General features: G+C 51.6%; 5 protein-coding genes across 5 annotated transcripts; 4 read left to right on the top strand and 1 right to left on the bottom strand.

The window, feature by feature from the left end:
* Nucleotides 1–4: 4 nt before the first annotated feature.
* On the top strand, nucleotides 5–1,778 carry BDW74DRAFT_160885 (uncharacterized protein). The gene is made up of 3 exons (XM_073725701.1): nucleotides 5–386; nucleotides 456–795; nucleotides 877–1,778. Exons 1-3 carry the CDS (start codon nucleotides 348–350, stop codon nucleotides 1,302–1,304), a joined length of 807 nt encoding a protein of 268 aa, XP_073579690.1. The 5' UTR covers nucleotides 5–347; the 3' UTR covers nucleotides 1,305–1,778.
* A 3,046-nt stretch (nucleotides 1,779–4,824) lies between these two features.
* BDW74DRAFT_160890 (putative cell wall proline rich protein) lies at nucleotides 4,825–8,592 on the top strand. The gene has a single exon (XM_073725702.1). The coding sequence runs from the start codon at nucleotides 5,435–5,437 to the stop codon at nucleotides 8,060–8,062; it is 2,628 nt and encodes an 875-aa protein (XP_073579691.1). The 5' UTR covers nucleotides 4,825–5,434; the 3' UTR covers nucleotides 8,063–8,592.
* Nucleotides 8,593–9,260: 668 nt separating this feature from the next.
* Nucleotides 9,261–10,670, top strand: BDW74DRAFT_188000 (25S rRNA (uracil2843-N3)-methyltransferase; the record flags this gene model as incomplete). Its single annotated transcript, XM_073731624.1, has 1 exon — nucleotides 9,261–10,670. The coding sequence occupies one exon, from the start codon at nucleotides 9,261–9,263 to the stop codon at nucleotides 10,668–10,670; it is 1,410 nt and encodes a 469-aa protein (XP_073579692.1).
* Nucleotides 10,671–10,778: 108 nt separating this feature from the next.
* Nucleotides 10,779–11,937, bottom strand: phb1 (prohibitin subunit PHB1). Its single transcript, XM_073725703.1, has 2 exons — nucleotides 11,574–11,937; nucleotides 10,779–11,511 (listed from the first exon to the last, which is right to left on the bottom strand). The coding sequence occupies exons 1-2, from the start codon at nucleotides 11,895–11,897 to the stop codon at nucleotides 10,993–10,995; spliced, it is 843 nt and encodes a 280-aa protein (XP_073579693.1). The 5' UTR covers nucleotides 11,898–11,937; the 3' UTR covers nucleotides 10,779–10,992.
* Nucleotides 11,938–12,077: 140 nt separating this feature from the next.
* On the top strand, nucleotides 12,078–13,094 carry BDW74DRAFT_160896 (ubiquinol--cytochrome-c reductase subunit 8). The gene is made up of 4 exons (XM_073725704.1): nucleotides 12,078–12,169; nucleotides 12,337–12,362; nucleotides 12,508–12,685; nucleotides 12,784–13,094. The coding sequence occupies exons 1-4, from the start codon at nucleotides 12,138–12,140 to the stop codon at nucleotides 12,836–12,838; spliced, it is 291 nt and encodes a 96-aa protein (XP_073579694.1). The 5' UTR covers nucleotides 12,078–12,137; the 3' UTR covers nucleotides 12,839–13,094.
* Nucleotides 13,095–13,102: the final 8 nt, after the last annotated feature.

The following is a 13,102-nucleotide window of genomic DNA, read 5'->3' on the forward strand; positions in this document are numbered from 1 at the left end:
AGCCTCGGGATCTCTCTCGCGCTAAACCAAATATGGTTGGTCACAAGCATGGTGCAGTGGCGCGTGATGGCCTCTGCTGAAGAGCGAATCTTAAAAGGGTCCTCGAGACTAGGCTCAATATTCGAAAGCCAGCGGTGTGAGCGAGCACTCCTCCGCCTCGGGTCTTCTCCCTCAAACTCAAGATCCTCAGATGAAGCATAAATAGAAAATGAGCGCAGTTCGCAATAGCATCTGACTCCACCTTGAAAGCTGGGGTATCTCTTCCGCAGCCCACTATCGCAACCCACCATCTCAACCATAATCTTAATCCTGCGCCTCAGCGGTGGGAATCCCGCAATCACGCCATCATGGACCAGTCTGATCTCAGTCCACGGCAGAGGGACGAGGTGCGTGCTGACCCTGCCACCCAACGATCTTCACATCCCCACGGCCCAACTCATCTCAATTCGCATCAGGCGACCATGCCTCAGGGTCAGGGTCAGATCCAGGGCCACGGACAAGGCCAGGAACCCCCGCAGCCTGGCGACGAGATAACGCCCATAGTCAGCCACAGCAGCTCGCACCAACAGCGACGGTACAACTCCACGGAGAATGTGCTGAGGAGGTCAGATGGGGGGTCGGGGACTGCGAAACTCCCGACTCACCAGCGCTCAGGCAACCAGAGCCCACGGCGACAGAGTTCCGGGTCAGACTCCGAAGATCCTCATGCATCCTGGTACTCACGGCTTGTAGACCGGTATGGGAGTCTGGAGCTCGAGAACAAGGGGAGTGTCGCGAGAGATCATCTTGCGCTAGGTGCGTTGCGACGGCTTCTTGCTGCTCTTACCTTACCTACCATAACACCCAGGACTATCGACAAGCACTGACCCTTTCTAGAACGCACATTCCTCGCTTGGCTACGAACATCACTAGCCTTCGCATCAATCGGCATCGCCGTAACACAGCTCTTCCGTCTAAGTAATACGACAACGCAGAGCGCCAACGATTTCGAGCTCACACCGCAAAGCGTATCGTCAATAATATCGCCAGGATACGATGGTGGCGCATCAGTCATACGAATAACAGACACATCGCAGCGCCTGCGCAGTCTAGGCAAGCCACTCGGCACGACATTCATCGGTGTGGCGATCCTCATCCTCCTTGTCGGGTTCCATCGCTACTTCGAAAGCCAGTACTGGATCATCAGAGGCAAGTTCCCTGCGAGCCGGGGCAGCATCGCGCTCATTGCTTTTGTGGCTGGTGCCCTGATTATCGCGGCGCTAGCTGTCATTATCGCGATATCCCCTGGCGCTATTGAAACTTAAATCGTGGCGTCCGCTTTTGCGCTGTCAATCCGGATTCCGGAGAACATGGGACATGGTTATCTGTCATGCCATGCGTCTTTATCGGGCTGGGAAAAGCCTAATTTGAGCTCGAGCCTCTTGAATTTGTTGTTGGTTTTTTTCGGGTGAACTATGCGAAGTATTTGATATTGGGCGAGGATGAGGTGCGCCATTCCCACGTTTTCTTTGTCATATTGCGCGCTTGCCTTCTTTTCGGCTGCTGTACTATTATACTATACTGTTATTTTTTCGATCTGCTGGGATAAGGTTTGTTTTACCCTTGTATGTGCATAATATAGCGGGGTTGGGATTTTTCATATATTTGAGAGCGAGTTGTCATGCGCTGGATTTCATCCAATGGTTGGTATGTACGTGTGGCTAGACTGATCTCTTAACCATATACTATCGAGCAGGGTAGTTAATAACTCAAGTATAAAAGTTAGATTGCGTGTCGTACAATTGTACACGAACTGGGCGTTTCTACGGAGTAAAATGCGTGCAATCACTGGTTGTCTTACAGACTGGTAGAACCTGGGTCGCCTGCAAGGCGCCCGGCAGGGCTGAAAGCGTTGGCTTGAGAGTGAGACAGCAAGAGGTGAGACCGTGAGACAAGGGCTTCTTCACCTTAAGGCTGAAGAGATCGAGCCTTGAGAGACAGAGTCTCGGCCGGAAAGCTTTGTAGCGCAGCGCATTGTACACGAAGACATCCATCCTATCAGAAAATTCCATTGTCAAGGGAAGAATATCCACCTCGCCCAGTCGCGCAACATTGCAGAGTTCAGGGCCCAGGGCCCAGGCACTCTGCAAAGTTCGACAGGTCCAGCTCTGAAGACAAACGCTTGCCTTCCATGGTACAGGAATCGGCAACGCCGAGCGAGCGACAAACTACTCGTGACCTCACGATTCGCGATCCCAACCAAGGTACCGACCCGTCGACCGTACTTCGCAGCTACCTCAGTAACTGCAGGCGAGTTTTGAATGAGTGAATGATCGACTCGAGACTCGAGAATCCAGACTCGATCTCGGTACTGCAGATGGGCATGATCGGAGCCGATTCGCTGCGTCTTCTGGAACTGATACCCGTTGCGAACCGAACCATGGTCGTAGACTTCAATTCCGGGAGCCTGCGGAGTCGTACAATGCCCGGTGCTGTAGGTCCACCGTCCAGCAAGTACGGATTTTCTACTTACAAACGGCGGGCAGACGGGCGATGTAAGGGCGTTGGACAAGGTCTGGATCTGCGTTTATTACACGACAGGGAGATTGTTGTTCCTGCGCAGGGGATGCACTGCGACTGCGGACTTTCTGTCGCCGAGCAGGAAGGGGTTGACTGATGAAATCCTGTTGATTGCAAACTGGACGAGCCCCTTACAGGGGGCATCGAGCTTGAATGGCGTACATTTGGTCGGTCAAGTCTCAAGTCTTCATTCAACAAGGCAGGGGTCAAGTAGGGTTGCTCCGTAGCAGAGCACGCATTAGTGAACGCGAGTTTATTTCGTGCTTCCATTTATTTTCGAGATGTATTGTACAGGTCGTAATACATGCTCTCCTGGGCGTAACTGTCGCACGATGAAAGACGTTCGCGATGACCACTGCGCCGCCAGGTCACAGATTGTCAGTTCACGACATATCTAGCCAATTGCAGTGAGGATGTCGTTTTGCCTCGTGCAAAATCTAGTGGTGAGTGAGAGGTGCTAACTGCTAAGGTTAACTGCAGGTGTTTCCATCAGCGCCGAGGGAAACGCACTAAGCCAGCTCGGCATCTCGGATGAATGCAGGAGTGGCACTAGGTTGACAGGGATTGGATACGGCGCCTATCTCGATAATTATGGGCCAGGCCGCAAGGGACTCCGCTATCTTTGCGAGGAGGAAGCCATTGAGCCTCCCATAATCTCAACAGCACCTTATTGGCTCTACCCTGGAGTCCAAGCTTTAGGTTATGGGAAGAGGGTGCTGTCGTTCGTGAGTCTGGCCGGGGTCGGATCCTGCGGTGTTCCTTCCACCATGGGCAGCGGTGGCATTGGATGGACTTTTATCCGGAGGGTCGCAGACGTAGCGCAGAGGTTGCCACCGCATGATAACGTTGAAACGCACTGATATGTCCTGCATGAGAGCGTGGGCCAATAGAGGTTAAAAGATGGCTCACGGTTAACTTGGGCACCTGCGATACTGCAAGGCTGGTGCACTGCCAACTGTGAGTCGCTGCCGGGCTCGGGTATGCCAACGGCCAAAGTACCCGTAGACACTGCGGTTACCGGTGTGGTCCGTGATCGGTAAAAAGTGCCATATGCGTGCAAGCCAGATTGATAGGCCAAGAGAAAGTAGTGAGACCTGAAGTTGGTGAGGTGGCTGGTTCCGGCTCAAAGTCAAAGCCACGTGGGGATGCAGCGACTCAAAAACAAAGACAGTATGAGATACAGAATAAGGACCCCAGAAAGGATCCATCCGCCGTCTAATTCCCCAGTCTTGATGCTCGGTACTCTGGAGTTACAGAATAAGTGATAGTGCCTTGGAGTATCTGATACTCGTTTCAAACGGGATGATCCCTTGGAGTGATGAAAGTATCAGTCTGGTCTTGAGTGCTCAGGATGGCGTGGACTCCTGCCGATCTAACAATCCAAGGCCTCAGCCGTGCCAGGCGGGGCGTAATTAGACGGTTGCCTAGAACGGTTAGCAGCAGTGGGCCGGTTCTTCTCGAGTTCTCAAGCGAAATTGACTCTGTTTTTAGAGGAGCGCCTGATTGGCCCATGTCTCAGGTACTTGTTGAAGAGTTCCATGGTTGGCTTGACTGGCGCTGTTCTCCAGATTCGACGAGTCAAGATTTGATGCAGTTGAATACAATCAGGCAGTGTTCATGATCCGGGTCATAGACGGGATCTTTATGAGGTCAGGCTGATGGTACCTATGAACTATGGCCCTATATCCCTGTTCTGAAGCTTCTTGTTCTCAAAAACAGGGCCCCAATTGGACAGGTAAGATCCATGCTCGAATCTTCCCCATTGAAGAAGATCCAATTAGGTTCGGCTTTACCGGATCCGGCATTGACTTCGGAGGCTCGATATCACATTGTCTTCCACCCCGATGTGGTGGCGAGTACCTGCAGTCGTGACGTCCACTTTGCTCAGACACGGTGGGCTGGTCTGACCCAGACGGAAACTGTGGTTTCAATAATGCCTCATGGTATACCCTCCAGATGCGGGAGTTCAGCTGTCCACTGTAGGCTTCCCTGTAAGCAAATAGTTCATGGTCGATAACAATTAGCAAGGCCAAGCCAGCGGTACAGGCCGGTACCATGCTAGCTAGGATAGTTGATTTGTCGCGGCTGCTCGCCATCGCTGACTGGCGGAGGGACAATCGAAATGGGGACGGCTTGTACCTGGGCCGTAAGTACTAAATTAGTGAGGGCACTAAGCTGCGCTAGGCGGCCTGAGGCACCGCACTCCAACCAACTTGATTGCAGCCTTTCCTCCCCTTCCTAAGGCTTCTTCAACCTCAACCTCAACTCACCCTCCATCCTCCCCTCCGTCTCTCCTCCCTTTCCCTCCCTTCATTCACTTCCGACTGCGGTTCTGTTTTCACTTTCTTTATTACTTTTTGTTGGCGGCTTGACTGTTCCGTCAAATCCATTATTCTTTGCTTCCTGGCCCGGTTTCCGTGGCCGTCCACTCCTTAATATCCTCGCTCTCGACGCTCGCACCTGCTCGCCAAAATCACGTTACGCTTCCTCCTCGCCGTGCTCACTATATGATTTGATCGGTCTTCTTGGTTTAGCGAAACAACGGAAGATATCGTCTGCCGCTTCCCTCGCTTCCCTCGCTTCTCCTTTCGGATCTAGAGGATTTCCCCGGGTTGCGGTCGGTGTTTACTCTGGAGTGCATCGGCCTATTTGAGGAAATTCAATGTTATATCTGTGGATCTAAAGACCTCCAGACGAACTTGGACTTTCCAATTACTGGAGGGGAAGTCGCGTTGGTCTGGAGGTCCTTTGACGTTTAGATCAGTACAACCGCCTATTATCGCAGTTTCCCAGCGAGTAACGATTGATTTCGAGGTTGTGCCCTTGAGATCGGAGCGGTTTGAGTCTGTTGATACATCCAGACTCGAACTAAACAATGGCGTCGATTTCTTTACCTTTGCAGCCACAGACTGCTCCATCACTTCCCCATTATTTCGACTCGGCGGATCGGGCACCTAGCCGACACCGCCGCAATCTGACGATGTCTACGCCTCCTAATCCACCCTTTGTCTTTCCTGCTCGCGATACCGATGAAACAGATAATCAAGACTCCGAAAGGACGATTAATGGCCGACCACCTCTTCCGGCATTCTCTTTTAATCCAGGGTCAATGGACTCGAACCAGGCACCAGCCCCAGCCGCATCCTTGAACCGTATGAGCGGTCACCGTCGGCAGTACAGTGAGTTTGTTGGCGGAGAGCAACTGGTCACTCCTGGAAATACGTTTACAGGACAAACAAACGAGGAGAATCCCACGGGGCCTGCGAAGCTACCTCCCCCTGGGCCCGGTTTCAGTGCAGGCAACCGGCGCCGGCACGCCCACAGACGCTCGGCGGCTATCTCTAGCGTGGATCTAACCGCCATCTCGAATGCTCTTGACTTGAAGCCTTTCGTCGAGAGCGCCCCATGTGCGGACATGACACGGGAGCGTAGGCCTTCCCATGAACCATCCCAACTACTTCCCCATTCGGCGACAATCCTGTCCCGGCCTTCGCCTCCTGCATCGCCTCAGATGCAGCTCAATCCAATATGTCCGGATACCCAGACCTCTACGGACCAACCACCATCAAATCCTTCTTCATCTACGCCAACTTCGTCAATTGTCCCTGACCCGGTTTATGCCCGCAAGAGCGACACGGCTTTACCTTCATTCAAGGCGGAGTCCCCGGCTAGCGCGCCAAAGTCAAGACCAAGGCCGAGAACAGCGGATGCTTCCTTGATGTTTGAACTAAGTGAAAGTAGAATTACGGATAACTCTACACCAATCAGGCGACCCAGTTCTGCGGCAGGCCATTCTCGCTCACACAAAAGCATGTCTTCGGGTTTCCTTACTGCAGCTTTCCGAAAGAGCCATCTCGAGGATGACGGTCTCTTCCCGCCGTCTTCAAGGATGTCTTCATCCGATGACGATTCCGATATTAACACAGATGTGAGTCACGGAGCGTCAGGCTCGCCTTCCTCTGCCTCGAAAAGAAAGGCGAAGGCCAAGAAAAGACAGAAGAAGGTTCGATCTTGGGCTGGTTCTCTTCTCATCAGGAAGGCTAAAGGCCAGGATTCAAAGAAGGACGATATGGATAGCAAGTCTAGTCAAGTACGCCCTCCAGCACTGACTCGAACAAACTCGGACTTTGGCTCGGGCTTGGATGTGGAGTTCGATGACGATAACATTGTTGTTATTCGAACACCCACCAATCCTACACATCCAGCGACCCAACAGACCCCTAACGAAGGTGAATCATGGGCATCTTTAGAGGATGCATGGAAGCCACGAAGCTTTTACGAGCAGACTACCGTGCCAGACGCCATGAGTCCTGTAATCGATCTGGATGCGGCACTGGGACCCTTTAATACTCCTGATATGCGCTCCGGTCATGCTCCGGAAAGCGGCTTTTCTGCAGCGACCAAGCGCATGTATAGTGGCGGACGACGGGGCGAGTTTGTTGGGCCGGAAATGCGATATCATCGACGGGCTGAAAGCGCTCCAGAAATGCCCCCGTTCGATCGTGCGTTCCTTGGAAGTCATCGATTTCCAACGAGCTCTTCCCTGGAGAACCCCGACGTCTTTTATGAAGAGGAGGAAGATGCTTTTCTGGCAGCGACCAGTGATTCTGGTCAAGATAGCGAGGAGCATCTGCAGGGTGAAGCTACCTTTACGGAATCAAAGAAGTCAGAGGATAGCACTGACAGCTCTGACACTTTGACTGGCAAAGCCGTCGACGGCTCTGCTAGCGCACAGAATACAGGGCTTGGTATTCAGAAACCCCAAGCAGGCAATGCTACGTCGGCTCCTGTCACATCATCATTTCAAGATCTTTTCCGGCCGGATCAACGGTTCTACTCCCGTCAGGCCCAAAAGAGCTCAACGTCGTTCTCAAGCCGGCCCAAAACAGCACTGGAACCTACAAACCACGATGAATGGCAAAGCAGGACACCGGTCCCTGCCAGCCCCGAGGTTTCACCTCGCTTCTTACCTGCTGACAGTCGGCCTATGACCTCACCCACCGAACTTTCCGCAATTCCCCCGTTATCTCTTCAGGGCGGCTACTCCCTCCCGAACTCAGCATTTCCATCACCCGATTTCACCAACTCTTCGGACGCTCCTCGTTCAATAACTACATCGTCAACTACCGACCCATTCCCTCATGCATCTATGGAGGATGTGCCTTCACTTACTAGCAGCGCCTCCACCATGACAAACACCTTGAATCGCGTTTCTGCGACTTTCTTCACGCGCCCTCGTCTATCGACAGACCGCTCAGCATCCTTCTCTGCTGCTGTCAATCGTCGCTCCAGCCAACCTAGCTCCAAGAGGTCGAGCCTCGCGAGTCTTTCTAAGCTTGTCGTTGGGCCACACGCCGAACGAAGCAAGCTGAGCCATGAGGAGAAGCCACCGGGTGATGAACCCGAGAAGACCAAGAAGAAAGGCCGTCGGATCAGTCGGTTGATGCATTTCTGGCGGGCGAAGGACAAAGAAAAGCTGAATGAGCCGATTGTCCAGGATTAGCTGCGGTCATGACGAAATGCTGCTTCGGAAAAAAATCGACAATTGTACATAGTATCTCGATTTCCCGATTATGATTTGTTCGACATGGTCTTGATAGTGACAGATCTCGAACTTGACCATTTATTTTTCGCTGTTTCTTCTTTCTACACTCACCCTTTCTTCTTCTTCAACCGGTCTACCTGCAGTTGTTGGGATACCTGACGAATCTCTTTTTCTTGGCATGTTATTTCAAGCGTAAGGGTATGATACTTCTCACTGTTCCTGTCTCTCATTATGGCCGGTTGTACATGTGATAAACCATTTGTTACAATTACTGTGTCGATCTGTCGTTTGAGCCAATTCTTTTCCCACAATCCTTTTGTTTAATCGTCCTTCTCTACTCTCATTAGCAACCTTTCTGCCGAGTATCTCGCTATTGCATCGGATCCCGGGTCGTTCTTCTCGGACCGCTTGGAGGTGAATTAGTTAGCTTTGAAGTCAAGATTGGCCAATGGGCCTTAAACAATCGAACTTACACTCTGTGTTTCAAACAACTGGTGCTGTCATGGTCATCAAGATCAACTGTAGACTGGCGGACTATGCAAGGTAGACAGACGTATGCTGGCTGGTAGCAGGGTATTCGCACTCACTTACCCGTGCACGCACGCCCCTCACTCCTCGATATCTACGCCCCAATATCATAAAATTCATCGGGAAAAAGGACAAGCTCCAGAAAGCGAATCTTTTGTATGCATGGCGCCCAGAAATAAGCAAAAAAAAAAATCGACGACTATGTCGATAGAGGATTCCAAAGATTGAAGAGTAGGGTATTTTGCGTGGCCCACGGCCATCTCTGGTAAAAGGCAAGAAATGGATTCTGAGCTAGGCCCACACACCCGTCACTAAGGACTTATTTATTTGCGTCTTATATACCTATTAACCAGCTCTTGGTTCGATTCCCACTCAGCGCATATATTTTTCCTAGCTCCCACTACAATCAAAATAAATTGACTGCAAGATTTTGGACTTGGCTATCATTCGACAAATTGATACCTTTCGTTTTAATATCCTGGAAAATTAAAGGCATTTGGCAGTCCTCTACCTAACCTATAGAGGGAGTGAAAGTCCAACACTTCGGGGCATCTATCATTCGCAGTGTCAAATTCTCTCGCCCATCAATATACATCCGAACGCCGTTCGGATTTATGAAATAATATAGATGGCTCCTCCCAAGTCAGGCGCATCCCGCAAACAGTCCAAGGACGTCCGGGGTCGCGCGAGCGGAAAATCAGACAAAAAGAATGCCCCTGCATCTGTTCCTCGACGCAAAGCTCAAGACCAGCAGAGACGTGGGGAACAGCCTGAATCTACCAGCACCGAGGAGACTGACCAGAACCAAATTGATGTTTCTGCCACGATCCCAATCACACTGCAGCAGTTGCTTTTGAACGTTTTCAAGACAGCGTTGCTTTCACCATCGACTCCTTCTGATGCCCAAGCTCGAGACGAGGATGCGGGCACGGAAGAAGGCAAGGAGAAAGAGACGATAGAAGAACCACTAGACATCAAGTCTCTAATCCAGACTATCAAGTCGCATCTCTACAATCGTGACTTTGATTCGGCGTTTGCGGACGCCGATGAGAAGTTACTTAGGGCTTATGCTTTGAGGTGGAGTGCGGCAAGGGCATTGGGGTATTCAGGGCTGTTCAAGTCTCTGCTGAAGGTTCTGGTTGAAGATGAAGCTAGTTCCAAGGAGAGCTCTACGCCGCGTTCGGCTCATGTCGTATGTATTGGTGGTGGTGCGGGCGCGGAGATTGTTGCTCTTGCAGCAGCTTGGAGGAATTTGATGGATGAGGGTCTTATATCTGGAACTCAAAGGGAGTTGTCAGATGCTCTGGAGGGTGTGTCCCTAGAGGATAAGAAGGACGACGAAGAAGAAGGTGCCTCGAGCAACACACCAAGCCAGGAGCAGAAGACCCAACAGCCAGCATCATCACCGGGTCTCTCGATCACAGCCGTTGACATTGGCGACTGGTCCACCGTGGTGGAACGTCTATCTTCAACACTCCTATCACCATTAGCCACGGGCTCGAAATCACACCCTGCACCTCTCCTCCCAGTTTCTCCAAGCTCGAAGGATACTGACGCAACCACCGCAAGCGGCTTCAACGCCGACTTCAAACGCCTCGACGTTCTCTCTCTCCCAGATCTCGACTTGGTCTCCCTATTCCACTCCTCTCCTTCCTCACTAACAACAAATCTCGTCACCCTAATGTTCACATTGAACGAGCTCTTCTCAACCTCCATGGCCAAAGCCACCTCTTTCCTCCTCCGCACGACTGACCTCCTGGCAGCGGGTACAATCCTGCTAGTCGTCGACAGTCCGGGGAGCTACTCGACGCTGAAACTTAACAAGGGTACGGGCGAGCAGCAGGAAAGACAGTATCCAATGAAATTCTTGCTTGACCACACGCTTTTGTCTGTTGCGAAGGGCAAGTGGGAGAAGATCTACAGTCAGGATTCGAGGTGGTGGCGGAGAGATGCGGCTCGGTTGTGGTATGAGGTTGGGGAGGGGGCAGGGCTGGAGGATATGAGGTATCAGATACATGTTTATCGGCGGTTGGAATGATAGTTTGAGAGAGCGAAATAGATATCTATATATAATATATGGCTATACGAGTAACTAGGGCTTGATATCTTAGGAGCTGGGCATAATGCCTATAGGTGGTATATATAGTTTAGGACAAACCGGTAAATCCGTCATTTGCGGAGTTAGACTTTTATAGACATTTTATAGAGAGGAAAGGTATGTTATTGCTACAGTCATAGAGAGGAAGAACACCAACCAGCTTCAAATCGCCATGGTGTCATGCACGCCCCGATCCAACCAAATAGGGTAAAAACACAATTAAACGCATGAAAATACATAGAGCTCAGATTTCATTCATCCATTAACTCCTCAGCCCCAGCAGAAGGCTTGTGCTCTTTCCACCATCCTTGCCCTCACCACCCGGCAGATATGTGACGTTGGGGTTGCTGGCGAGGGTGCTCGCGATCTCCTTGCTGGCTTCAATACGACGGATCTCGATGAGACCGTTTCCGGCCTTGGCGACGGACTTGCTGATAATGTCGGCACTCTCGGCTTCTCCCTCAGCGCGGATGACGTTGGCCTGGCGCTCCTGCTCAGCCTTCTCGACGATGAAGCGGGCTCGCTCGGCGTCCTGCTGTGCGATTTGCTTCTGCTCAACGGCGCGCGTAAACTCCTTTCCGAAGGTCATGTGAGTGATTGAGACGTCCTCGAGGGCGATGTTAAACTGTGAAGCGCGCTTCAACAGGTCTGTGCGGATGCGGTTTGAGACGGCTTCACGTTGGGTGATGAGTTCGGCGGCGTCGAACTGGGCGACGATGGCTTTGAGGACTTCGTTTCCGATGGAGGGGAGGACACGCTCATCGTAGTCGGTACCGTAGGACTAAAAGCGACGAGCGATTAGTTCAAGGACGAGCGATAGCGACAAAATGGATGTATACGAACCTGGTAGATGGCCGGCAGCTTCTGGACTTCGGGACGGTGCAGGACTCGCAGAGTCAGGCTGACCATCTGCAAATCCTTACTTCCGGTGGTGGTGGAGATGTTGCGAGGCTTCGTGCGGACATCGTAGATAATAGCTTTTTGCAGCCAGGGGATCAGGAAATGCGTGCCCTCGTTGACGACCTTCTCCTGCACACCAGACAACCTGTCGAAGATGACTGCCCGAGTTCCACCCTTGACATCGTACAAAGAGGCGTTGGCAAGCATGATGCCTACACCTAGGGGGACAGCCAGGCGCTGGAGATTGTAGAGACTGTTTGCCGCCATGATTTATGTATTGTGATGGGCTAGCGTGGAGTTGCTTGGCTTGTAGAGCTGATGAGAGCTTTCCTGGATGATGTTGCGGCGGGCTTTTTGAGCCTTTCCCAAACAGGACTAGCGGATTGTCTTCCAACTTCGCCCGACCTGACCGGAATGAACGTCGATTCTTCTCCCTCGTCGTCATATCTCGTCCTTTCTTCTACGTCGCGTCACCGGAACTCGCTCGTTTCGCTTCTTACAATCACAATGGGTGGTCACTTGGATCCTAAGAACGGAGTGTGAGTCTTCCCCTGTTTCGGTGCCTGTGCGAGGGATCCGTGGGTGTTCCGACGGTTATTTCATGGCGCTACGCCTTGTTGATATACAGCAATTACTACTTGAATGGCTAATTGCCCATGCTTTGCGTATCGTATGTTGCAAAAATGCTAATCTTGATGTGATATAGTTTCATGGGCACTTGGGGTGACCTGGGTATGTCTCTCAATCTTCGACCCCTATGAAACCAATGCGACGACCCCAATTGGGCGGGCTATAGTCCGGAAGCCGCGTCTCGTCAATTCACGCCTTCGAGCTGGTTTAGCCGTGGTAAAGCGTATCCTGACATGGTTCGATCTAGGTTGCCCTACTCCCCAGCGCGTCACATCCTACGCCATTTCCCCCAACCGTCAGCGCCCCCTCGCCGGCACCGCTCACGCCGCCGTCTTCAACACCTTCCGCCGCTTCAGGCACCAGGTCCTCTACGTTGTTCCTCCCTTCGTTGCCGCCTACGCTGCCATGAACTGGGCTATTGAGCGGTACGCATTCCCGAACTTACGGCGAATCACGGAACTTTCTACATTATCCATATTGCTAGCAACGGAATTTTGGCTAACTTGCTATTCTTGTGACTTAGCAATGAGTATCTCAACTCCAAGCCCGGCCGTCTCGCTGAGGGTGGCGATGAATAAGCGATTACTTCTCTAAGAATGGATAATGTATACCATTGATTTTGTATGGGGTATGCAGAGCAAGCAGCTGGAATTGTGATTGCACTGTACAGTAACTAGAATCACTCGAATGAATTGCACTTTCATTTGTCTGGATCTGTTTCCCAAGCAATCCTCATGGATACCTTGAGGCTTCGGACTAAACCTCAGATGATTGGCCCTGACTATCGTGTCATCTCATTGCTTTTCGGAGAGCATCGTACAACGTACTTGCTCGATAAATCA

Source organism: Aspergillus multicolor (genome assembly GCF_047715735.1).
Source record: "Aspergillus multicolor strain CBS 133.54 unplaced genomic scaffold BDW74scaffold_34, whole genome shotgun sequence".
NCBI classification, from domain to species: Eukaryota; Fungi; Ascomycota; class Eurotiomycetes; order Eurotiales; family Aspergillaceae; genus Aspergillus; species Aspergillus multicolor.